A 26,496-nucleotide genomic window follows, 5' to 3' on the forward strand; every position below is an offset into this window, starting at 1 on the left:
GCCTCTGAACGTGTTAGGAGGAAACCATGCTCCAGTGTCACAGACCCGTCTGGGCTCTGTAAACATTTAAATCATTTAAATGGCCCACCCAGACCAGTAAGCGCTGCCATCATGGTACCAGCAGACCCTCCTGTAACCATTCACACATTTAGTCATGAACCCCACGCTGCTGCGAAGTAACTCACTGGAACCCGGGAGTGGCAGGGAGCCACATGGCACTAACTGCGTTTAAAAGTTCATTCCGGGCAGCCCCGGTGGTGCAGCGGTTTAGTGCCACCTGCAGCCACGGGCATGATCCTGGAGACCCTGGATCGAGTCCTGCGTCGGGCTCCCTGCATGGAGCCTGCTTCTCCCTCTGCCTGTGTCTCTGCCTCTCTCTCTCTCTCTCTTGTCTCTATGAATAAATAAATTTTTAAAATCTTTAAAAAAAAAAAAAAAGAAGTTCATTCCCAGGCATCCCGGGTGGCTCAGCAGTCTAATGCTGCCTTCGGCCCAGGGTGGGATCCTGGAGACCCGGGATCAAGTCCCATATCGGGCTCCCTGCATGGAGCCTGCTTCTCCCTCTGCCTGTGTCTCTGCCTCTCTATGTCTCTCATGCATAAATAAATAAATAAAATCTCTTTAAAAAAAATAAAATTAAAAAAATAAAAGTTCATTCCCGGGCTGCCTGGCTGACTCAGTCAGTACAGCCTGCAACTCTCAATCACAGAGCTGTAAGTTCGAGCCCCACACTGGGTATAGAGATTACTTAAATTATTTTTAAAAGTAAAAATAGGGAATCCCTTGATGGCTCAGTGGTTTAGCACCGCCTTCGGCCCAGGGCATGATCCTGGAGTCCATGGATCAGTTCCACATTGGGCTCCCTGCATGGAGCCTGCTTCTCCCTCTGCCTGTGTCTCTGCCTCTCTCTCTCTGTGTCTCTCATGATAAATAAAATCCTTTAAAATAAATAAATAAAATAAAAATAAATATAAACAAAAGTTCATTCCCTTTGACACAGCAATCCACCCCTAGAGACCTCCTCCACACACATGGACTATATAAACATAAAGTAGTCACAAGCTTTGTTTAAAGAGTGAAAAACTGGAAACAACTCAAATGTCCCCCATTATGAAATTACAATACATTTACATATGATAGTCATCACAGAGTGAGATAAACTTCTAATTACTGACATAGAAAAGCATCCAAAATACTATATTCAGATTTTTTTAAAAAGAGGGGGAAAATTGCACAATACTATGCATAATAAGGATACTTTAATAAAAATGGTAAATATCAGTAATAAGCACAGGAAAAAAGCAATTATTGTCAAAGGGGAGAAGGGAATATAATAAGAGACTTTCTTTTTATAATTTCTATTTTTCTAGATACCACCGAAGCTGCTGAAATGCTCTTAGAAAACAAAATAAAACAAGAACAGTCTCAAAAAGCTTAAAAATGTTAGGTAATCGGTTACTGCCGTCATAGCACACTGATCACAAAACAGACGCTTTAAATAGAGGCTTTGCTTTAAATGTCAAGAAACACTGAAAATAAACCTTTCTTACAAATCAATCATTTAAAACATAATTTGGGAACGTTAAACATTAACTCCCAATTCAAAGTGACATTCATAGGATACACCCTGGTGTTGGCCAATATGAAGTTTCCTGAAATCCAGTATTTTATATAAGCTTAACCATTAATCCTTCCTAAAAACTAATCATGAGAACTTAACTTTGTAAGGTTAAGCAAGTCTTCCTTGTACTACTATCCCATGTAACTTTCTCAAACACAAAACATTTGTATCAGTAAGGAAATGATAAAAACATATAAATTATACTGAAGGGCTTGATTAAAAGGCTCTCTATATACAGGTGGGTACATTTCACCTTATAAAGCACATATGCACACAGAAACGTAGTCGAATAGAAATGCCATTCCACTCTCTTAGTCACGTTACATAGCAAACTGCATGTTTATAAATGTCATTCTAGTATGCATCAACTGAAAAAAAATGTATATTAAAAAAAAGTCCTTGAAGACACTGAGGAGTGGCACATGCCTATGTCAAGCCCAGGAGCGCTCCAGGACTTGCTCGAACTGCTGTCTCCAGCTGGCGCCGGACCCCACTGAAAACTGTCTCTTCCTCAGAAAGACAAGATGGTCTTGTTAATGATTTCCACAGACTCCTGAATCTCATCCTCCTTGATCACAAGTGGAGGTGCAAACCTGATGATGTCGCCATGGGTCGGCTTGGCCAGAAGTCCGTTATCGCGGAGCCGCAGACACACCTTCCAAGCATCATAATCTAAAGAAAAATGGTCAAACACACATGCTGATCAAAGTGCCGCCCGGCAGAAGAGAACCCCCAGGGCCTACTAAAGAAAGATGGCTTGGGGTTGCAAGCTTGCTTTGTTCTTATTCTTAAAAATGAGTTTATTTTTCAGCAAGTGCATAACCAGGTTTGAATGGTATGATTAGACATACAGATTTGTTAAGTCTTTCAAAAATGAAAAAAGACCAAGCAAAACAATTATGTGCTAAGGCTGTTGTACTAATTATGAGGGACCAATGCAAAAAGAATTTGGGGAGAATACATGGAACTTAATGGGCATTCGTTGAGTGATCCTCAAACACAGTAAACCCTGCACATTCCCAAAAACGGATGTGCTCCCCGTGGGGAGCTTGTGGAAAGAGACTTTTTTTTTTTTTTTTTTTTACTCTCTTCATTTTGCAGTAGGATTCTCGACGCTGGCTGCTCATGAGAATCAACAAGGGTACTGGGCCCCTCCCAGACCCATCGAATCAGAACCTCCAAGGGGAAGCTAGGTTTGGATTAAGTTTTTAAAAGTTCCTCAGAGGGCAAGGGCACCTGAGTGGCTCAGTCGGTTAAGTGTCCAACTCTTGGTCTTGGCTCAGGTCATGGGATTGAGCCCCATGTTGACTCTGTGCTCAGTGTGGAATCTGTTAGAGATTCTCTCTCGCTCTGCTCCTCTCCATGGACTCAAGCATGAGTGCTTTCTTTAAAATATATGAATCTTTTTTAAAAAAAAAAAAAAAGACTATTTATTTGAGAGACAGAGAAAACATGAGTGGGGGGGGCGGTAGAGGGCAAAAGGACAGAGAGAAGCAGACACGCTGCTGAGCAGGGAGCTGGACACAGGGCTCTATCCTGGGACCCCAAGATCACGACCCGAGCTAAAGGCAGACGTTTAACCAACAGAGGCACCCAGGTGCCCCATTAAGTAAATATCTTAAAAAATAATAAAAAGATAAAAATGAAAAGTTCCTCAGGTGATTCTAAAGGGTTGCCAAGGTTGGAATCCCTGCTTTAAAAGGAAGGGTTATCACAGGAAAATCCAGCAGAGAGCCCTTGAGGGCTACTACAGACAGCATACTGAAACTCCCCACACTCAGTGGTGGTGGGGGCGGTTATTCTCATCACCATCAGCAGCGTCACTCGTCATCATGACTGCTGCTCCTGCCACCTTTACTAAGTATTCCATACTCCTGCCATACTAAGTATTTGAATGAGGCGGGTAAGACAGCAAGAGGAAACTTCCTAGGGAAGTGCTCCATGCAGTAAGAGCAAGGAACTGGGCATCTCCAAGTGCCGCATCAGTAACCTATGGCAAAATAACAAATGATGTCACAGAACAAAAACAGGTCAAAGTAGTTAAGTCCTTCCTGTAGGATTGGGCTCTACTTTCAGAGACCATTAACCGAAGTCAGATGATAACTCTGAGTAAAAGACCTGGTCAACAATTTCAAACAGGGGAACCCAACAAGCAGATAAAACACCACATGTGTTTTGGTCCTTCCCATAAAAATAACATCTTGAATAAAATATTTGTGTCCATACCTTTGGTTTCTCGAATAACAATAGCATTTAGTAATCCTTTCCCCCTGACAGCGGTGACAATGTCAGATGGCAGCTTCATGAGCTCGTTTCTCAGGATGATACCCATTTTTTCTGCATTTTCGCCAAGGTTTTCTTCTTCCAAAACCTGTGTTTAAAGAGAAATTACACAAATGCTAAGACTACCCTGTTTTAGGTTGTTCTTTGGAAGGAAACATGGACTATAAGCAAAGGAAGAACATGATCAGATAAAGATCAGTCACTGGACTTTCATTTCTGTTTTCCAAAGCCTATACCAGTTTAATTTCTTTTTTAAGATTTTATTTATTTATTCGTGAGAGACACAGAGAGAGAGAGAGAAAGAGAGAGAGAGGCAGAGACATAGGCAGGGGAGAAGCAGGCTCCCTGCAGGGAGCCTGATGTGGGACTCAACCCCGGGTCTCCAGGATCACACCCTGGGCTGAAGGGAGATGCTTAACCACTGAGCCACCCAGGGATCCCCTAATTCTTTTTTTTTTAAATAGGTTCCACACCCAGCATGGAGCCCAATGTGGGGCTTGAACTTAACCCTGAGATCCACACCTGAGCTGAGATCAAGATACAGATGCTTTATAACTGAGCCACCCAGGCACCCCAACCAGTTTAGTTTCTAATTAAACATATAAAAGCTCAAATAGAACCTTACTTTAGGGGACACCCGGATGGCTCAGTGGTTGAGCGTCTGCCTTCAGCCCAGGGCATGATCCTGGAGTCTCGGGATCAAGTCCTACATCAGGCTCCCTGTGAGGAGCCTGCTTCTCCCTCTGCCTATGTCTCTGCCTCTGTGTTTCTCATGAATAAATAAATAAAATCTTAAAAAAAAAAAAAAAAAAAAAAAGAACCTTACTTTAATCACAAATCTATCCTCGATCTGATTTCGTTGGCAAAATAGGAATTAATATTTCTTTAATGCACGCAGCCCAGGTGGCTTAGTGGTTTAGCGCCGCCTTCAGCCCAGGGCCTGATCCTGGAGACCCAGGATCGAGTCCCACCTCAGGCTCCCTGCATGGAGCCTGTTTCTCTCTCTGCCTGTGTCTCTGCCTCTCTTTCTCTCTCGCTCATGAATAAATACATAAAATCTTTTTAAAAAAATTTCTTTAATGCAACTGGTATCTTCTTAGTTGAATAAATCAATGGACTGAATATACTTTAATTTTTATTTTATTATTTTTTAAAAATTTTATTTATTTATTCATAAGAAACACAGAAAGACAGAGAGGAAGAGAGAAAGGCAAGAGGAGAAGCAGTCTCCATGCAGGAAGCCCATTGTGGAACTCGATCCCGGGACTCCAGGATCATGACCTGAGCCAAAAGCAGATGCTCAACCACTGAGCCACCCAGGCATCCCAAACTAATTTTTAAACTACAATAGTTCCCTTTACTTAATCACATAATTTTGTTCCTTGTAGTAGGCACCTAAGGAATAAGTCTAAAAGCATTCAAATTGACACTTAAAAAAAAATTCAGGGGGGCACGTCTGGTCAGCTCAGTCAGCTAAGCATCTGCCTTCAGCTCAGGTCGTCTGCCTTCAGCTCAGATCGTGATGTTGGAGTCCTGGGATCAAGTCCTGCTCCTCGGGTTCCCTGCTCAGCGGAGAGTCTGCTTCTCCCTCTCCTGTGCACTATCTCTTAAAATAAAATAAATAAAACCTTTAAAAAACAAAAAACAAAAACAGCCTTGCAGACCAGGTCTGGTCACAGAGTAAGAGCTCTGAGAGCCACCCAGGATCTACGAGCCCAAACTCCCAGGTGACTATAACTCAGAAGCCCCTGGAGAATTCCCATCTACTAGTTCAAGGTTAAATTACTTTTTGAGAATGCATTGCCCTTCCTCTGGACTTCATATTCTATGATGCTTGGCAATCTTATTATATTTCTCACGACACCAATGGGCTCAAATTTCAGTCACGTCGACACAGACAGACACCAGACATCAGAGTCAGTCTTTACCTCCAGGGCTGCGATGGCCACTCGGCAGCCTAGCGGGTTGCCTCCGTACGTGGACCCATGTTCCCCCGCCTTGATGGTCAGCATTATTTCATCATCACACAACACCGCCGATACCTGCGAGAGAGAATTCAGCACCAACCAAATCATTTCTCAGACTAACTGTTCCCATTCTCAGCACACCGGGAACACAAATATTTATGAAGCTGGTATTAAATTTGACATAAAGCTTCCACTAACTAGGGCTGCACATCTTTCATCATAACTGCCAGTGACAAACTGGTGAGGCCCTAAGCCCAGTGCGAGCACGTCGGGCACGCTTCAATGGCACAGAACAAGAGCATTTTGGAACGAAGAGGAAAGTGGTTTCTACAACGACGGAATTTAGAATTCTTTCCACTTTCAAGGTGAAATGCTTGGTTTAACTGCTTAGAAAACAACATCCTGCGCTACGTTCAGAGCCCTTTACCCTTCTTCCAGTACCAATGACTGGCTCTGAATGGTAAACTCAAGGACAAAACTAAAACAAATTTCTTCCAACCTCTACATTAATCAGTCATGGTTTTAGATAATTAGTAATGCTAGGCTTGTGAACAATGGAAAAAAGCACAGGGTTCTAAGTGTACTTCTGGGGTAAAATGTTTCTGTCCAAAACAAATGCTGTAGCAATTCCAAGGCACACGCAGTTCTCCAGTTAAAATTAACTCAGTGGATCGACCCCCTGGAACTCTGAAATGTTTCTGTTATGCATTCCAGGTGACATACAGCACAGGAGACGTATACCCAAACCACAGGAATGCACACTGTCACAATTGGCTGACGTAAAAATATCTTAAGGACAGATTTCATGAGAGTAGGGGTGAGAGAGAGAGGCCAAACCTACAACTTACAGGGTATAAGCCTCCGGAAAGTGCCTTTCCCAGAAGAACTACATCCGGTCTGACCCCTTCATGATCGACAGCCAGCCACCTTCCAGTTCTGGCCAATCCTGTCTGAATCTCATCAGCAATAAACAGAACCTGGTGGGAAACAACAGAATACAGTAATTATCGATTTTGTTTCCATGGGGAACACATTGAACTATTCCCCACACAAATCTGTCATTCTGACATCCCCTCAGAACTGTGGGAACCTTTTAATTACCAACATAATGTCAGCAGCATCCTATGAAAACCCTATGGACACACAGTTACTTCCTAGATCAGGCCACAGTTTCCCTGGGGGCCCATTCCACTCTATTCTTCAGGGTAGAGACTGGGCATTTTGTTGTGGGGTGGAGGGTGCAGTTAGATAAAACTACTCTCTGGAAACAGATTAATTCACTTGCTTATTCCAAACATTCATCAAATAGTTACTACTTCTTAAATATGAACTAGCTTGGTGGGAAGAGGAAGAGAACAGATGGATAAATAAGCAAGGGTCTGAGAAGGATCACAGCAGAGGCTGCAGGAGTGGAGAGGAAAGAACCACAGTTGGGGCCAGGAAGTCTGCAGCTCTACCCGGCCCTGTCTTGGCCAGTTTCCAGGGCTAGCAAAAAGTCAGCTTCTGTGCAGGCTGCTGATAAAGTGTACTAGAAAGTTCTGAGGCTCTCAGAATGAAGTCTCCCCCTGGTGGAAAGGTGATGTCATCTTTGCTCCAACCCGACCAGCCCTAAGCAAGGCAGGCAGATGGAAGGTGGGCGACCTGGTGCTGGGTGCAGAGCTCTCGCACACCCATCAGGTAGCCGGGATCCGGAACGACGACGCCCGCCTCACCCTGAATTGGTTCTACCATGAAAGCTGCAACGTTTGGATCCTGAAGAGCACGCTACAAAAAAATATGAATAAGTTTTAGTAACTTCCTTTTTTATCCTATTTGGTTACACAGACTAAAAATAGGTTAAATCTGAAATCACACACCGCACATATTTTTATGTTAAGTATGCAAATTTAGTTTTTGTACTAACTTATATTCTGACTTCAGAGTATATAACATTTCTGGGGCACTTGGGTGGCACAATCAGTTCGTTGAGCGTCAGACTCTTGGTTATGGCTCAGGTCATGATTGGGGTCATGGGATTGAGCCCCGCATCAGGCTCTGCATTCCAGACAGATTCTACTTGAGATTCTCTTTCCCTCTCCTCCTACCCTTCCCCACCAACATGCTCTCAATCTCTCTCTAGAACAGATGAATAAATCTTAAAAAAAAAAAAAAAAAGAAACCGCATATAATATTTGACAGTTACCAAAAGCTCTAAACACTTCAGCTTTAAGCTACTCTATATTCTCTAATACAGTTAATGTATTATAAAAACTAAAAAACATAGCTTTTAAAAAGACATTTTCTGGGCAGCCCAGGTGGCTCAGCAGTTTGGTGCCACCTTCAGCCCAGGGTGTGATCCTGGAGACCCGGTATCGAGTCCTGTGTCAGGCTCCCTGCATGGCGCCTGCTTCTCCCTCTGCCTGTGTCTCTGTCCCCCTCTGTCTCGAATGAATGAATGAATGAATGAATAAATAAATGACATTTTCAGTGAATCTTTTTATTTTACAAGTCCTCTACTCATAATTTTTTTTTTCTCCACTCATAATTTTAAAAGGCTAAGTGAAAATGGAGCAATTTTATCTAGTAAAGAAATTAAACACATACACTATCCAAGGGCGCCTAGGTGGCTCAGGCAGTGAAGCATCGGCCTTAGGCTCAGGTCCTGGGATGGAGCCCCACTTTGGGACTTTGCTTCTCCCCTGCCTCTGCCCCTCCCCTACTCATTCTCTCTCAAATAAATAAATAAATAAATAAATAAATAAATAAATAAAATCTTTTTTAAAAATAAAGGAAAATACCCCACATACTCTGCAAGCTACTCATGCAGTATACAAAGAGAAAGTAGCTGGTTCTCAGGATGAGACCACGGCACCTGACTTCCTCGTGCTGGAAACTAGCCGACTGTCACAAGAGACTAGTCTGACATCTTGGCCCAACTTACATGAGACAGATGTTCATTACAGTCCCAAATCTACTTTCAAAGCACACATTTAACAAACTGATTTTTTTTTAATTTTTTTAAAGATTTTATTTATTTATTTATTCATGAGAGAGAGAGAGGGAGAGAGAGAGAGGCAGGCAGAGACACAGCAGAGGGAGAAGCAGGCTCCATGCAGGGAGCCTGATGCAGGACTCGATCCCAGGTCCCCAGGATCAGGCCCCAGGCCAAAGGTGGCACTAAACCGCTGAGCCACCTGGGCGCCCCTAACAAATTGAATTTCTATTTGCTCTGAGCCCAAGCCCCATGACGCTATGTGCAATACCTCGAGAGCAGGCAGATCATTGTATGGAATGATCTCAAAACCTGGCATAAACGGTCCAAAACCATCGTAGCTGCTCGGGTCTGTGGAACTGGAGATGGCAGACAATGTTCTCCCCCAGAAATTTCCAGCTGAAAAGGAAAAATAGACTATTTCAGACAGACCCTCCAAATTTAATAAGCACTGTCCCCAAAAAAATACCTTAAGAAGTTTGATTTTTTTTTAAATGAAGGTTTGCTTTATGGAACCTCCAGTGAGCTTTCATTTGTTAAAATAAAACCTGATATTAGGGGGGGAAAAAAACAAACCTGATACTGGAGGTTCCCCTATGGAACCTCCAGACTGTACATGCAGCCCCAGAGGGTCAACACTGGTCTTTTTTTCCAATTATCCCAAACTCTGACAACTGAGGGATTCAACACGTTTGTCTAAACATGGAACATTACGACAGTAATAAGAGAAGAATATCCTTTATAGAGAATTAGTATTTTCCTTTTAAAAAACCAATACTGGGATCCCTGGGTGGCGCAGCGGTTTGGCGCCTGCCTTTGGCCCAGGGCGCGATCCTGGAGACCCGGGATCTAATCCCACGTCGGGCTCCCGGTGCATGGAGCCTGCTTTTCCCTCTGCCTGTGTCTCTGCCTCTCTCTCTCTCTCTCTCTGTGACTGTCATAAATAAATAAAAATTTTAAAAAAATAAAATAAAATAAAATAAATAATAAAAAACCAATACTATAGAATGAACTTTAAATTTCATTTGCAGAAAACATCCTCAGGCAATTTAAACACTTTCAAATTTGCCTTTCTTGGTATTATAATCTTTCATGTGCTAAATGACTGACACTTTTTTTTGTTCAGGAACATATTTTACCCATTAAATTATTTGGTTAATAAGTGTGAGGCCCTACTACGTAGGTCAGGCACTGTTCGAGGTGTTGGGGACAGAGTGGTCATCATGAGGGCTCCCTGCCCTCAGCGAGTTTGCTTAAATGCTAGAGGGAAGAAACACCATAACCTGAATCAGAGTAAAGCAAATGCATAAAATAATTTCAGGTGGGGACGCCTGGGTGGCTCAGCAGTTGAACATCTGCCTTCAGCTCAGGGTATGATTCTGGAGTCCTGGGATGGAGTCCTACATTAGGCTTCCTGCAAGGAGCCTGCTTCTCCCTCTGCCTGTGTCTGTGTGTCTCTAATGAATAAATAAAATCTTTAAAAATAATAATTTCAACTGGATTACATTCAAGCATGGAATGAAATAATGGAGAGTAACAGAGAGGCTTGGGCAGAGAATAACAGAGAGCCTTTTTTTAAAAACTTTTACCAGCTCTGCCAGCACCAACTCAATTAACCCAGTACTGAATTACTGTATTTTGGCTTAAAGCACCTCTAAATACTACTACTCTTGCAAAGGATCTCCCACCTATGAGAGACCCCCACCCTACCTGTCCACCAGTCACAGCACATTGATTCTGACCAGGCTTGTTTAAAAGAAAATACACCAGGGGCACCAGGGTGGCTGAGTCAGTTAGGTGTCTGACTCAATTTCTGCTTAGGTCATGATCTCCACATTGTGGGATTGAGCCCCATGACAGACTCTGATCTGGGCACAGGGACTGCTTAAGATTCTCTCCCTCCTTCTCTCTCTGCCCCACTCCTCTCAGTGTACACTCTCTAAAAAAACAAAAGAAAAAAGAAAACGCACCTGTCAGACCAGGAACCTATCTGCTCTCCTCCGCACAGACTCAGGAGTCTCCCTTCTCTGTGCCTTACTCTGCCAGTGTAAGGGACTTACAGCTGGGAATAGTCTTCTCGATCTCTACCCCACACTCAACAGCTGCTTTCAGTACACAGATAAAAACACCTTTTGCAACGGTGGATGACCCTATACCTGGCGAAATGGAGCTCGAGGCCATGAGCAGATACACCAGCCCAGTGAACCCTGCGGTTTTCCCCCATCTGACTGTGATGCTATTGGCAACTGGCGTGTTTACCACCTGGGTCTTTGTTTATGAGGTCACCTCCACCAAGTACACTCGGGATATCTACAAAGAACTCCTCATCTCCTTGGTGGCCTCACTCTTCATGGGCTTTGGAGTCCTCTTTCTGCTGCTCTGGATCGGCATCTATGTATGAGCACCCAAGGGTTCCAACCAGGTGGCTTCCCTGAACTCCCGCTTTTGTAAATTAATTTTTTTTTACTATTGCTGGAAGTGTCCTACCTGCTGCTCCCAATAAAGGCAGATGTGGGACAAAAAGGCAGATGTGTCAAAAAAAAAAAAACAAAAAAAAACACCTTTTGCTAATATGTAAGAGACCAATAGTCTGTAAGAATGAAAATCACCAGAAATGCCATTTTTGTTTGCAAGAAACAGTTATGTTATGCTATCCTACAACTAAGGTACAAGATTCCAAAATAACAGGTGAGCCAAGACTTCTTCTTTGGGAACAGTAATCTATCACGCCCAAATGATAACTACACCTGGCCATCAGAATATTTAACAATTTCAACCATCAAAAGAATGAATTTTGACCATGAGCAATGATAAATTTGTCTGTACTTCATGTTTTTAAAAATTAAAATCAAAGCTTTACCAAGAAGTCAGAATCTAGCAATTGAACATCATTAGAAAGAGTCTAAGAGTCAGACTATATTATACAGAGGACAAACTGGTAGTTACCAGAGAGAAGGTGGGGGGGCATGGGTGAAATAAAGGGCATCGGGTACACTTAACATGATAAGCACTGAAGAATGTACAGAATCCTGAATCACTACATTGTAGACCTGCAATTAACAGGACACTGTATGGTAATTATACTTCAAGTAAAAAAAAAAAAAAAAAAAAAGAGTAAAAAAAGTACAACTAGCAATAATTAAGGCAAAAGGAGGGCAACCCTGGTGGCTTAGTGGTTTAGCATCACCTTCAGCTGAGGGTGTGATCTTGTAGACCCGGGATTGAGTCCCATGTCGGGCTCCCTGCATGGAGCCTGCTTCTCCCTCTGCCTGTGTCTCTGCCTCTCTATCTCTCATGAATAAATAAATAAAATCTTAAAAAAAAAAAAAAAAAGGCGGCCAAAGGAAACTTTTGGGGTAGTGGCATAGATTGTGGTGGTGGTTTCATGGGTGAACACTGACCTCCAAGCTCAGCAAGTTGTCTACTTTAATTACATACACCCTTTTATTTTATTCAAAAAATAAAAGTAAATTTTAAATAAAATAAGATGCTAATACACGGTAGGGCTGGAGAGGAGGAAGGTCAGATTCCAACATCTGAATTAACTGTTCACCTCCCAAATCAGTATCCAAGTCATTCCTCTCCACCATTCCCAGAAATACATCCAGGGCAACTCCAGTCCTCATCTTCCAACAGCTTCTGACAACATGGTACAACAATTCATCAAATACTAAGATTCAAACTTCATATCACAACTAGGACATGGCCCCACTCTAACAAAATCCAACCTCAGCAACCTGACAAAATACCAGAAAGACCATCTATTTAAGGAGAAACCTACTATGAAAAAAATCTGATAGGGATCCCTGGGTGGCGCAGAGGTTTGGCGCCTGCCTTTGGCCCAGGGAGCGATCCTGGAGACCCGGGATCAAATCCCACGTCGGGCTCCCGGTGCATGGAGCCTGCTTCTCCCTCTGCCTGTGTCTCTGCCTCTCTCTCTCTCTCTCTGTGTGTGTGACTATCATAAATAAATAAAAATTTAAAAAAAAAAAAAGAAAAAGAAAAAAATCTGATAAGCAGATGACAAATCATCTTATCGCTCGTTTTAGGAAGTAGGAAGTAGGAAGTAACTTAGCAGAGAAAAACCTCATTTATGTAGAAATACTTGGAAATAATTTCTCCAGAGGAAATCTCTCAATTTTTATGAAACATTCAGCAAATAATGTATCATGGATGAGGCAAACACACTGGAAATATCCCATCAGTAAATTAAAACAGTAATGGCATTTTAAGTTCCTATCACAGAAGTTAACGCTGAATTTCACATACCTGCAAAAACAATCTTTGCTTTGTATTTTGGAATACCCTTAACGGTATATCCCCACCTACGAGCAAGTTTGCAAGCGGTCTCTCCAGCCTCCACTCCTATAAAGAAAAAAGTTTTTCAGTTTAAAAAAAATTTTTTTAATTATCAAAAAGTAGTAAGATTATTTTCTTGGCTATTTAACGTCAAAAGGAAATATTTTACCTGTATTCATAGGAAGAACTTTGTGGTAGTTGAAAAGTTTAGTAACATACTCTTCATATTCACCAAGTACATTATTATAAAAAGCCCTGGATGTTAAGGTCAGTTTGTCTGCTTGATTTTTCAGAGCATTCACAATCTTCGGATGGCAATGGCCTTGATTGACAGCACTGTAAGCACTCAGGAAGTCAAAATATTTTCTGCCTTCTACATCCCATACGTAAATACCTAAATACATAAAAGAGAGTCATCTTAGAAAAATCACTGAGTTACATAAAGTTCAAAGATGAAAACTGTTGGCAAGCCTTCTGAATACCTACACAGGAACCTCTACTTAACACAGAATTGTGGTTAAGGCATGTTTTAGCTCAAGCATAGTAGGGTTCACTATAAATACTCTGGTTTATAAGGAATTGTTTGTTCAGCTTGAAACTACATATTTAACGGGAACACCATAACATGAAAAGGTTTATAAAGTCTGGAGTGAAACCTTCACTCCTAGAATACTGGGTTTTGAAATTTAAAACAGAAGTTTTACAGAACGTAAAAATCATGATTTGTGGACTGTAACCACCAACAGAATGGGAAATATATTCATATTTCCAATTCATACATCCATTCTGCTAAGGATCTAGTATCCAGAACACTTACAACTCAACAGCAAAAAAAACAATTCAAAATGGGCAAAGAAAAAAAAATGGGCAAAGAAAATGAATAGACATTTATCCAAAGAAGATATACAAATGGCAAAAAAAAAAAAAACACGTATAATACTCAATATCTCCATTACTGGAGAAATGGAAATCAAAACCTCACCAATAGCATTCCATATTCATAAGGATGGTAATAATTAAGAAAGAAGAGAAGAAGGGAAAGGGAAAAAAAGAAGAGGAAAGAAAAGAAAAAGATGGTGGGGCAGCCCTAGTGGCTCAGCGGTTTAGCGCCGCCTTCAGCCCAGGGCCTGATCCTGGAGACCCCGTATCAAGTCCCACATCAGACTCCCTGCATGGAGCCTGCTTCTCTCTCTGCCTGTGTCTCTGCCTCTCTCTGTCTCTTTGTGTCTCTCATGAATAAATAAATAAAATCTTTAAAAATAAAAAAAAGAAAGGATGGAAAACAAGTGGTGGCAAGGACATGGAGAAATTGTAACTCATGTATTGCTAGAAACTGCAACTCATGTATATTGTAAAATGGTGCAGTAGCTGTAGAAGACAGCTGGGCACCTCCTCAGCAAGTCACACATAAAGTTACCATCCAACTGAACAATCCCACACCTAGGTATATACCCCCAAAAGTCAAAGACAGGTGTTCAAACAAAAATTTGTACACAAATGCTCATAGCAGCACTATTCATAATAGCCAAAGGGTGGAAACACAAATGTCCATCAACTGATGAATGAATAAAATATGATCTATCCATATAATGAAGTATTTTTTTTAAAGATTTTATTTATTTATTCATGATAAACACACACAGAGAGAGGCAGAGGGAGAAGCAGGCCCCATGCAGGGAGCCCGATGTGGGACTCGATCCTGGGACTCCAGGATCATGCCTGGACGGAAGGCAGGCGCCAAACTGCTGAGCCACCCAGGGATCTCCCATATAATGAAGTATTATTCAACCATAAAAAGCAATGAAGTGCTAACACGTGCTACAACATGGGTAAGCCTTGAAAATATTACACTAAGTCAAAGAAGCAAGGCACAAAAGGCCACATATTGTGGCCATTCCATTTATATGAAATATCCAAAATAGGCAAATCCACAGAGATGGCATGCAGGTTAGTGGCTGCCAGGTTCTAGGAGAGGGAAGAGTGGAGAGTGACTGCTTAATGGTTATAGTGGGTCCTCTGGGGTAATAAAGTCCTGGGACTAGAGGTGGTAGCTCTACAACACTGAATATGTACTTAGTGGTACTGAACTGAATGGCTAAAATGGTAAATTTTAAGTTATATACACTTAAAATCTTTTAATGGACTATAAATATAAAAACGTATTAGGTAGCTTACCAGCTAAGTTTTACCATGTATTTAACATACTGTGTTAAGTGCTTCTGCATCTTATCTCCTCAAAAAACCTTACTATTACTTATTTTACTAATAAAATAAGACTTTATTTATTTATTCATGAAAAACAGAGAGAGGCAGAGACACAGCCAGAGGGAGAAGCAGGCTACATGCAGGGAGCCCGATGTGGGACTTGATCCCGGGTCTCCTGGATCACACCCCAGGCTGAAGGCGGCGCTAAACTGCTGAGCCACCGGGGCTGCCCTAAATGTTTAATACTCTTATACACCATCTTCTGGCCCCGAGCTAAGTAATAAACTTAGATTTTATTAGGTTAAGGCTATTATTTCAAAACGTGCATTAAATTACCACTTGGCAACTATCAGTAATCATTCAGGCAGAGAACAATTAATGGATGCTAAAAGTGTGAGTAAAAGTTTGCAATCTCAAATCATGTCTCCACAAGATATTCAAAAGGGCAACATAGTATCTTTGCACTGAAGACAGCTGGCGGTCGCTACCTTACCAGCCAACTACAAACTGAGGTTCATTCTACAAAATTATTGACCTGTACTCTTCAAAAACATCAAGATCAAGAAGATGAAGACTGAGGAACTGTTCTGGATTAAAGAAAACTAAACAGGGATCCCTGGGTGGCGCAGTGGTTTAGCGCCTGCCTTTGGCCCAGGGCGCGATCCTGGAGACCCGGGATCGAATCCCACGTCGGGCTCCCGGTGCATGGAGCCTGCTTCTCCCTCTGCCTGTGTCTCTGCCTCTCTCTCTCTCTGTGACTATCATAAATAAATAAAAAAAAAAAAAAAAATTTAAAAAAAAAAAAAAAAAAAAAGAAAACTAAACAGACCTGAAAACTGAATGTAACCCATGATATGAGATTTTCCTTTTACAATAGGACAGATTTCAAATAAAATCTGATCAGGTCTGTAGATTAGATAATGATGCTGTAGTAATGTTAATGTCCCTATCTTGATAATTACACTATTGTTATGTAAGAGAAAGTCCTGTATTTTAGGAAAGACACACTCAGTATTTAGGCATAAAGAGGCATCACATGTCTGCAATTTCCTCTCAAACAGTTCAAGGACAAAATGTAGCTCACACACACACACACGAGTCCCTACGTGTGTGTTGGGAGGGGGAGAAAATGATAAAGCAAATGTGAAACAATGTTAGCACTCAAGAAATCCAGGTGAAGAGGGGTGCCTCAGTGGCTCAGTCAGTTGGATCACCAGCTCTTGATTTCAGCTCAGGTCATGATCTCAGGGATCTGGGATGGAGCCCTGGGTCAGGCTCTGTGATCAGCAGGCAGTCTGCTTGAGGATTCGCTCTCTGCCCCTTCCCTCTACTCTCTCTCAAATAAATAAATCTTAAAAAAAAAAAAAAATCTGGGTGAAGAGTAAAACAAAATTATTTGTACTACTTTTGTAACTTTTAGGCCTAAAATTATGCCAAGAGAAAAGTCAAAGGGAAAAAAACGATAGCACTTCTGTATCTTACATCTGTTCTTGGCCAGGTTCATCATGGCAAAGACTGAGTTCATCTATGTATCTCCCCTCAGTAGCTAAAACAGCAAGCACTAGAAACTCAATAAATGTTGAATTAACTGTATCTGCAATAGAGAAATTAAATGCACCTGGAAAAATGTATACTGAGAAAATTTTAAAGCAATCTTTTTAAAAGGTTTCAAGCAAAAGAGAGAAGGGATGTTGGATTAATTCAAAATGTACCTTTTCCCCTTTCCAGGGCTACAGGTAAAGGATGGTAGTTGTGTGCACCATATTTAGATTCTCGCTCAAAAATGTAATCAGAAGATGGAGGGCCTTGGATTGTCTTTTTAGTTGCAACAGACGTAGCAGAAGCCACTGAAGAATGAACTCCACGACGGAGCACAGCAACGGTCTGCAAATGAGCTAGTCTGGAAAACATCATGTCCTTCAAGTAGGAATACCACTCACCTATTCAAAAAGAAGACAAGGCAGTAAGAGTAAGAATGTTCCCAGAGTCCATGTACATCAGCTCATCATGTGTTAACCAATTTACCACAGCCCGCCAAAGAATCAGGCAAATGAGAGAGAACAGAGACCTGGGAAGCTTAAGGGGAAAAAGCACATGAATGTTTAGAGTGAAACCTGACAAGCACTACAGCAGGCTGTAATAGGTAAGGAAATCAAGAAAAACTATGGATGGGAGGTCAGGGGCTTTCCCTTTCACTTACAATCTTCTATGCCACTCGAGACTTCTTTATTAAACACAGACTTTTTTGAAGTCATCAGCACTGAGAGTACCTCCAAGGACAAGGAACTCACGCTGGGGGAGTCAGGCACAGCAGGGGAAGGTGGAGGGGGACATGGGGGAGGCTAAAGAGGTGGTACCTGACCTTGCAGACTGAGCACCCCTTAAAAAGGAACTGCGGGGGTGGGGGGCAGGATCCATTCAGATCTGTCCCAGTAAGGAGACCAAATCAGAGAAGGAGGTGATCGTGGGACGAGAACTACCTCGTATACCAACTCCTTCCTTGTATGTAAGGAATGGAAACATGGAGAAAGAATTTGGCTTCTACAAATAAAACAGGGACTGCTCTAGAGGAAAAAGAATGGGTGTGGAGTGGAAACAGTGATTTCTTGGGGGAAGGGAAGGGTGTTTTCAAGTATAACACCATAGGGATGATGGGTGGCTCAGCGGTTTAGCACCTGCCTTCAGCCCAGGGCATAATCCTCAAGTCCCAGGATCCAGGATCAAGTCCCACATCAGGCACCCTGCATGGAGCCTGCTTCTCCCTCTGCCTATGTCTCTGCCTCTCTCTCTGTCTCACGAATAAATAAATAAAATCTTCAAAAAAAAAAAAAAAGTATAACACCATAGACAGAAACTACAAAATGTAAAATCTATTATTGAGCCCACATATCTATAATTTCTACAGCACAAAATTATCAGAAACAAAAGTGAAAGGCAAACATACTAGGAAAAAAATATTTGGTAATTTATAACATATTTTGAAAAGCTTTTACAATAAGGTGAACAGATCAAAACAGACATATATATTATAAAATTTTATGCATTATATAAAATATATATTATATACATTTATTTACATATACACACATAAGAGGTGAAAACAGGTAAGTCCCAAAAAACACTTTACTCTGCCAGGACGGTTGCTTCTAGAAACCAAAAACTGCACCACAAAAGCAATTATTTAAAGGAAATAAAGGTGATCAGTAACTATAAAACAAACTACAATGAGCTAAGAATTTTAGTAACAAAACCTAAATATCACTGAGCAAACTAGCCTTTCCTCACAATCTCTATTTCAGAGTCTTGGTTGTTTCATCTGTCACCACCAGCCCTAAAACTAGCCCCACCACAATGATTCCCTTATGGCTTTGCCTCTCTTTGTCCCATTAATAGTCACCAGAAACCTTGAGGTAAAGACTGAGCTATGGAAGAAGCTAAGAAAAAGGAAATAAAACATAAAAAAAATAAAAAATAAACGCATAGCAACGACATCTTTTAAAATGATCTTTAAAGATGTTTTTTAAAAACAATTTCAAGATTAATAGAAAGTTGCCAGGGGTGCCTGCATCAGTCAGTCAAGCTTCTGACTCTTGGTTTCTTGGTTTGGGCTCAGATCATGATCTCAGGGGTGGGGCTCAGTCACTCAGCATGGAGTTTGCTTGTCCTTCTCCTTCCCCCTCTGTTCCTCCCCGGCCCCACCAAAATAGAATATTTTTAAGTAGTTGCCAAACATTAAGCATATTTAGGTCTTTTTAATTATTAATTTTTTTTGGTCTATACTTATTTTTTAAAAAGACTACTTAACTCATGTTTAGACAGAGTTCCCATGAATGACAGACAAGTCAAATCACACAACCTCCTGGCACTCAAACTGAGCTGCCAAATTAGCAAAAACTTAATACATGGAGCTTGGCTTACTTCCCTTTCAGCTTGGCTCGACCTGGTAAATCCAGTGTGCTCAGAAATTCACAGTTACTAAACAAAATCCAGCACTCAGTTTGCCAAGACTCACCAACTATCCTTTCTTCCCACGGTTCAGATCAGAATACAGACTTTTAATCTGAGGTCCAGGGAGAGTCTTCAGAGGGTCCAATAACTCCTGAAATAAAATGCAGAATTGTACGCATAAGTGCATTTTCCTAAGAAGGTCCTAGCTCTTACCAGGTTTTATCTCAGAAACGCACATTATTTAGGAACTAACAGACTGGAGATAGCAGCTAGCAAAAATGCAAGGTCTAGCTATAGAAAATGAGACAGAACTTCCCCCAAAGTACTACTGTGAAGTCTAAAACATGGATTTTAACTTTATTTCTTGGCCTTTTTATGCTCTATGTAGTAAGAATTAATGCTCTATTAAACCAACTAAAAATTAACGCAATTTTTACCTTGATCAAATTAGCAATAAAACACAGTGTTCCATGGTGGTATACTCTGAACAAAGAACTATAGCCATTATCACAGCGTTAGGAGGTTTGTACTCTTAGACCAGTAATTTCACTCGGAAGATCCTATTATAAATACTCAGGAATGCGGAGAAACATTCATGCATAAAAGATATTCAACAATAAAAATGGATCAATATAATCACATACATAACATGTTGTCATTTAAAATAATTAAGGGATCCCTGGGTGGCGCAGCGGTTTGGCGCCTGCCTTTGGCCCAGGGCGCGATCCTGGAGACCCGGGATCGAATCCCACATCGGGCTCCCGGTGCATGGAGCCTGCTTCTCTCTCTGCCTGTGTCTCTGCCTCTCTCTCTCTCTCACTGTGTGCCTATCATAAATAAATTTAAAAAAAAATTATTAAAATAATTATAGTATTATGACCTGGAGGTGTTTTACGATGTGTTTAAGTGAAAAAGAAACCATATATACAAAATGTTCAAGATTAAAGAAAAACCACCTGAAAAGGCACAAAAATGTTCACTGGTTTTCTACTATTCTGTACTTCCCACATTTTCTAATGATCATGAACTACGTTTATAATCAGAAAAAGTTATTACAAATGAAGCTGAACGTCTGCCTAGGTTGTCACACTGGACAGAGAAAGCTTAGGCAACATACAAAACAAAACCAAGGGGAAAAGAAGCTTTGAAAAGCTCTGAGAAAACCGCCTGTGGTTAAAAGAAAGGCAGAGGTCATTTCCCCTAGGAAGTGCAGGCTGGATTACAACAATTAGGTCTAGAAGTTCATTTGTATCTCGGGGACAGGGTCAAATTCTAAAAAACTACTCTGTAAGGATTTTGCTATCGAGGTCTACAGCTCTGTGACCAGAAGCAGGCAGAGAGGCACTATGCAGTGAAATATTTAAAAAATACTAAAAACTCTAACTAGCATTTTTTTAAGTTAGCTCTACACCCAATGTGAGGCTTAATCTCAAAACCCGTTGAGATCAGGAGTCATAAGCTCTTTCAACTGAGCCAGCCAGACGCCCCCTGATTAGCATGTTTTAAGTTCATTAACAGGTTGATTCACAGTATTCTGAGTGAAAAGGAAATCTCTGAAATTACCTAAATTCAACAGTCTCATCTTATATAAGAAGGTATTTGCTCAGTTAATTTGCAACAGACATGGGACAAAAGATCCATTTATTGTAGAGTTCAGGCAGTCCTATTAAAAAATAACAACTTAAGAGGATCCCTGGGTGGCTCAGCGATTTAGCGCCTGCCTTCAGCCCAGGGCGTGATCCTGGAGTCCCACATCCGGTTCCCTGCATGGAGCCTGCTTCTCCCTCTGCCTGTGTCTCTGCCTCTCTCTCCCTCTCTCATGAATAAATAAATAAAATCTTTACTTAAAAAAAAAATAAAAAATAATAACAACTTACCAACAAAATAACATTCAAACATTAGTAAAAAAAAAAATTAGTAGTACTGTCCTCCTTAAGGCTTTTTAAAGATGAATTCTGAATATTCAACTGAGAAAAGTCCTGCAATTGGGAGTGTGATGATATAACTAGAATCCTGTGGACATAATTTTTTAAGATTTTACTTATTGGGATGCCTGGGTGGCTCAGCGGTTGAGTGTCTGCCTTTGGCTCAGGTCCTGATCCCGGGATCCGTGATCGAGTCCCACATTGGGCTCCTTGCAGGGAGCCTGCTTCTCCCTCTGCCTATGTCTCTACCTCTCTCTGTGTCTCTTATGAATAAATAAAATATTTTTTTTAAAAAAGATTTTACTTATGTAGTCATGAGAGACACACAGAGAGAGAGGGAGGGGCAGGGGGGGGAGAGAGAGAGAGAGAGAGAGAGAGAGAGAGAAGCAGACTCCATGCAGGGAGCCTAATGCAGGACTCGATCCCAGAACTCCAGGATCATGCCCTGGGCAGAAGGCAGGCACTAAATCGCTGAGCCACCCAGGGATCCCACTCTTCTAATTTTTTGATTAAAAAAAAAAAATCAGGGGATCCCTGAGTGGCGCAGCGGTTTGGCGCCTGCCTTTGGCCCAGGGCCCGATCCTGAAGACCCGGGATCGAATCCCACATCGGGCTCCCTCTGCCTGTGTCTCTGCCTCTCTCCCTCTCTCTGTGTGACTATCATAAATAAATAAAAATTTATTTAAAAAAAAAATCAGAAACACAGACAAGAAAATTACCTGCAATTCTATAATCATGTTTTTCTATGCATAAATACGATATACATTAGTTTTCTTTCAATATACATTAGCTTTCTTTCACCCGCACCCATAGAATTTATGACATAAGACCCTCCTGAAGATTCCCACAAATCTTGCAGATTTTTGTCACAGGTCCTAATATTTTAGGACACTGGTCTTCATGTGGGTCCCCCTTCTAGAATCCCAGTAGGACAGGATGCCTGAGTGGCTCAGCAGTTAAGCGTCTGCCTTTGGCTCAGGGCGTGAACCTGGAGTCCCAGGATCGAGTCCCACATCGGGCTCCCCGCATGGAGCCTGCTTCTCCCTCTGCCTATGTCTCTGCCTCTCTGTGTCTCTCATGAATAAATAAATAAATAAATCTTTAAAAAAAATAGAGTTCCAGTAGGCTCCTTAAAATTACAGTAACCAGGGATCCCTGGGTGGCGCAGCGGTTTGACGCCTGCCTTTGGCCCAGGATGCGATCCTGGAGACCCGGGATCGAATCCCACATCGGGCTCCCGGTGCATGGAGCCTGCTTCTCTCTCTGCCTATGTCTCTGCCTCTCTCTCTCTCTCTGTGACTATCATAAATAAATAAAAATTTTAAAAAAAGAATTTAAAGAAAAAATTACAGTAACCATATCTTAAAATTCACTTTGCATTCCCAGAACCCAGCCCAGGTTTGGACATTTCACTGGTATCCTTTGTTTGCCAAATACATCAGAGCATTCCTAAATACACTTAGGATTCCTAAAGGAGTCAAGGCAGCAAGAGAGAGCAAGGTCATCTAGAAAGGTGATTAAATCACCCAACCCTGGGATCCCTGGGTGGCGCAGCAGTTTAGTGCCTGCCTTTGGCCCAGGGCGTGATCCTGGAGACCTGGGATCGAATCCCACGTCGGACTCCTGGTGCATGGAGCCTGCTTCTCCCTCTGCCTGTGTCTCTGCCTCTCTCTCTCTCACTGTGTGCCTATCATAAATAAATAAAAAATTAAAAAAAAAAAAAAATCACCCAACCCTAACCGAGTTGAGCCTAGCTCTCAGAGAAAGCTAGCATTCTCTAAGAAAGCACCAGAAGCAACTATAATCTTTCCATCAAAAGTTCACTTCGACAAATACCATATGATTTAACTCATGTGTAATTTAAGAGCCAAAACAAAGGATCATGGGGTGGGGGGGGTACCAAGAAACAGACTCTAAACCATAGAGAACAAGTGGTTAGTGGAGCAGAGTAAGGGGGGGGAGCGCGGGGGACAGGGATTAAGGAGTGCACTTGTGATGAGCACTGGTGTCAAAAATAAGTGCTGAATCACGTAACTGCACACCTGAAACTAATACTACACTGTCTGCTAACACACTGGGATTAAAACAAAAACTTTTAAAACTTTACTTCATTAAATTTAAAGGCCTTTAGGAGACAAAACAGGTATAAACGTAACCAGTCCTGGCTGTTGTCATGCATTTAACCAAGGCCCATACTCAGGTGCTGAAGAAAACAAATTACTACTGACCGGGAATATTTTAACATTGTTTTCAGTAATCTACATAGTTCACAAAGCCCTTCTTCAAGCTATTATTATTCCTCTCTATCTAATCCATCCTGCCTACATGAAAACATACCTAAAATAGAATTTCCATAAAAGGCTGCATTTTAAAGCATTAATTTAGCACGCACTATAGTTTTTTTTTTTAATTACTGTAAAAGAAAAACCACTTAAAATATTCCACTTGTGGAATAAATTTGGCTTTACTATATTGGTCAAATATTTACTTTTCTTGAGGTAACCATTCACAAATACGGTCCCTTTTTTTTTTTTTTAAGTTCTGCCAACAAAAGTTTGGTGGGGATTTTTTTTTTTTTTTTTGTACATAATCTGGCTAAGATTCAACTCAACTGCGTCACTGGCAAACACCTTCACCATCACTATTGAAAAAGGACTGGCTCTGCCAGACTACACCCTCCACACACCTCCAGAATTTAGTCTATTCCTCTCTATTTTACTTTTTTTTTTAAGTAGGCTCCACGCCCAGCACAGAGCCTAGCCAGGGCTTGAACTCATGACCCTGAGATCAAGAGCTGAACGGAAATTAAGAGTCGGACGCTTGACTGACTGAGCACAGAGGTGCCCCAGTTCCTATTTCAAAATATGAGATTCAGGGGTGCCTGGGTGGCTTGGTTGGTTAGGCAGCTGCCCTTGGCCAAGGTCAAAAGCTCCAGGTCCTGGGATGGGGCCCAGAGTTGGAGCTTCCTGCTCAGCGGGGAGTCTACTTCTCCCTCTCTGTGCACCCCCCAACTGCCCCCACCCCCCACTCTGCTCTCTCAAATAAATAAGTAAAATCTTTTAAAAAAAAAAAATACATTTAGGACTCCTGGGTCGCTGAGTCTGTTAAGCACCTGCCTTTGGCTCAGGTCTCCATCCCAGAGTTCTGGGATCCAGCCCCATGTAAGGCTCCCTGCTCAGTTGGGGGCGGGGTGGTGGTGGTCTGCTTCTCCCTCTCCTTCTGCCTGCCACTCCCCCTGCTCGTGGTGTCAAATTTAAAAAATATTTTTTTTTTTAATTAAAAAGTGCATTTATCTTTTTTAAAAAGATCTTGAGGGCAGCCTGGATGGCTCAGTGGTTTGGCGCCACACCTTCAGCTCAGGACGTGGCCCTGGGGTCCTGGGATCGAGTCCTGTGCTAAGCTCCCTGCATGGAGCCTGCTTCTCCCTCTGCCTCTGTCTCTGCCTCTTTCTCCCTGTGTCTCTCATGGATAAATAAATAAAATCTTAAAAAAAAAAAATACTCTACTTTAATATTTGGAACTCTTTCAGCGTCTGGAACTAGATTTTCCGAAGATGAAGCCAAGTCATCCTAATGAAAGACAGTCTATTGTTCATTTCAAAGAGGTAAGATAAAGAAACTGGGTTACGTGAAGAACACTTCCAGGTTCAAACTGGAGAGAAACCGGTTTGCCCACGGAAGCTCCCCCCCAACGCCAGAGAGGAGATTTAGAATTGAGAAAACTAAAAGATTCGTCATTTATTAAGGCCAATGCATTTCAAACTCACTCCTCCTTTTCTCCCTTATCACACCTTATTAAAAATCAAAAAAAAAAAAAAAAAGAGGGGATCCCTGGGTGGCTCGGCGGTTTCCCGCCTGCCTTTGGCCCAGGACGCGATTCTGGGGTCTCGGGATCGAGTCCCGCGTCGGGCTCCCTGCGTGGAGCCTGCCTCTCTCTCTCTCTCTCTCTCTATCATAAATAAATAGAAATAAATCTAAATAAATAAATAAATAAGCAAGCAAGCATCACCTTTTCAAAGGGGGGGGGGCGGTCCACACTGAAAGCCAGAAGAGTTACCAAAAGGTGGAGCCCGGAGACAGGTCCCTGAGAACAAGCGGCCCCTTGAGTTCACCCGGAATCCAGGGATGCTCAGCAGCGCCGGCAAAGAAGCCGAAGGACGAAGTCTTCCAGCTGAACCCCCGTTGGCCCCAGTCCCTGGACGCCGCCCCGTGTAGTCCGCACGCTCCTGGAGATAAGGCTCCAGCTCCGTCTTTGCATCAAGGCCGTAGGGGAAACGACGCTGGGGGGGGGGGGGGGGCGGGGACCAGCAGGGGGGCCCGGGCGCTGCCCGCGGGGCCTCCAACCCTCCCGAGCGTCTCCCCCGGCGCCCCCCGCCCAGCACAGAGGCCGCGGCTCCCTGAGCGGCTCCGCAGCGCCCGGGACACAGCCTCCGGGCGAGCTCAGGCCGCGGGGTGCCCGCCGTGCGCGGGGCCGACGCCCAGCACCTCCCGCCGCACACCCGCAGGCGCAGGGACCCGGGCGCCCCGGCAGGCGGGGCCGCCTCCGCCTCCCCCCGCTCCCCGCCGGGATGCGCCGCGCCCAGGGCCCCGCGGTGCCCGCCGCCGCCGCCGCCGACGCCCGACCCCCCGAGCCGCGGCCCCTCCGCACCCGCGCGGGTACCTGGCAGCGCCTCCGCACCCGCCCAGGACACGCGGCGTCGACAGCGCGGCAGCGCGACGGCGGCGCGTCACAGAGCCTAAGACGCGGCTTCCGCCCCGCCCCCCAGACGCCCTCGCCGCCCATTGGCTGGCGGCGCAGGGCTGAGCACCAATCGGCGTGGGCCCGCGCCGGCCCCGCCCCCGCCCCGCCCCGCCCCCCGCCGCGGGCTCCAGCGGCGCCCGCATCTCCCGGGAGGGGCTGCGCTCCTCGCGGTCCTGCCCGGCGCCTCCGGGCCGCCCGCCCGCTCGCTGTCCGCCCGCGGCTGGCGGGACGACGAGGATGGGCAGGAAGGAAAGTCCGCCGGGCCCCAGCCGCGGGGCGCGGCACGACCCGCTCGACCTCCTGCCTGCGCTCCCGGGCCCTGCTCCCCGCCTGGCCCTTGTCACGCGGAGCCTTCTAGGGGGCGGCCACCGAGTACCCCAGACTCAGCTGCAGGACCCTCGAACCGCGCCCCGCCGCACCCCCAGAAGTCATCACGGCTGCCCGCGCACTGCCCGCCTCCTCCTGGCTGCGGGTAGACCCTTGCATGACCGCGACACCCCCCCCGCCCCCGTGTACGTTTGTCTGGAGCGCCCTCCA

At 43.4% G+C, this 26,496-nt stretch overlaps 2 protein-coding genes across 4 annotated transcripts; one reads left to right on the forward strand and one right to left on the reverse strand.

The window, feature by feature from the left end:
• Window positions 1–1,047: 1,047 nt before the first annotated feature.
• OAT (ornithine aminotransferase) lies at window positions 1,048–26,011 on the reverse strand. 3 transcript variants are annotated; one of them, XM_025467546.3, is made up of 12 exons: window positions 25,879–26,011; window positions 25,276–25,444; window positions 19,359–19,445; window positions 17,059–17,286; window positions 13,311–13,535; window positions 13,112–13,207; window positions 9,114–9,241; window positions 7,513–7,635; window positions 6,720–6,848; window positions 5,833–5,946; window positions 3,848–3,992; window positions 1,048–2,293 (listed from the first exon to the last, which is right to left on the reverse strand). In XM_025467546.3, exons 4-12 carry the CDS (start codon window positions 17,258–17,260, stop codon window positions 2,133–2,135), a joined length of 1,323 nt encoding a protein of 440 aa, XP_025323331.1. In that variant the 5' UTR covers window positions 17,261–17,286; window positions 19,359–19,445; window positions 25,276–25,444; window positions 25,879–26,011; the 3' UTR covers window positions 1,048–2,132. The 3 variants fall into 3 exon arrangements, with proteins under 3 accessions (XP_025323331.1, XP_025323332.1, XP_025323334.1); XM_025467547.3 differs by having other exon boundaries at window positions 25,228–25,444; XM_025467549.3 differs by lacking the exon at window positions 25,276–25,444 and having other exon boundaries at window positions 25,879–25,958.
• LOC112672468 (transmembrane protein 258-like) lies at window positions 11,007–11,243 on the forward strand. Its single transcript, XM_035707793.1, has one exon. It carries the CDS (start codon window positions 11,007–11,009, stop codon window positions 11,241–11,243), a length of 237 nt encoding a protein of 78 aa, XP_035563686.1.
• Window positions 26,012–26,496: the final 485 nt, after the last annotated feature.

The sequence above is a fragment of the Canis lupus genome, chromosome 28 (genome assembly GCF_003254725.2).
Source record: "Canis lupus dingo isolate Sandy chromosome 28, ASM325472v2, whole genome shotgun sequence".
Taxonomy (NCBI): domain Eukaryota; kingdom Metazoa; phylum Chordata; class Mammalia; order Carnivora; family Canidae; genus Canis; species Canis lupus.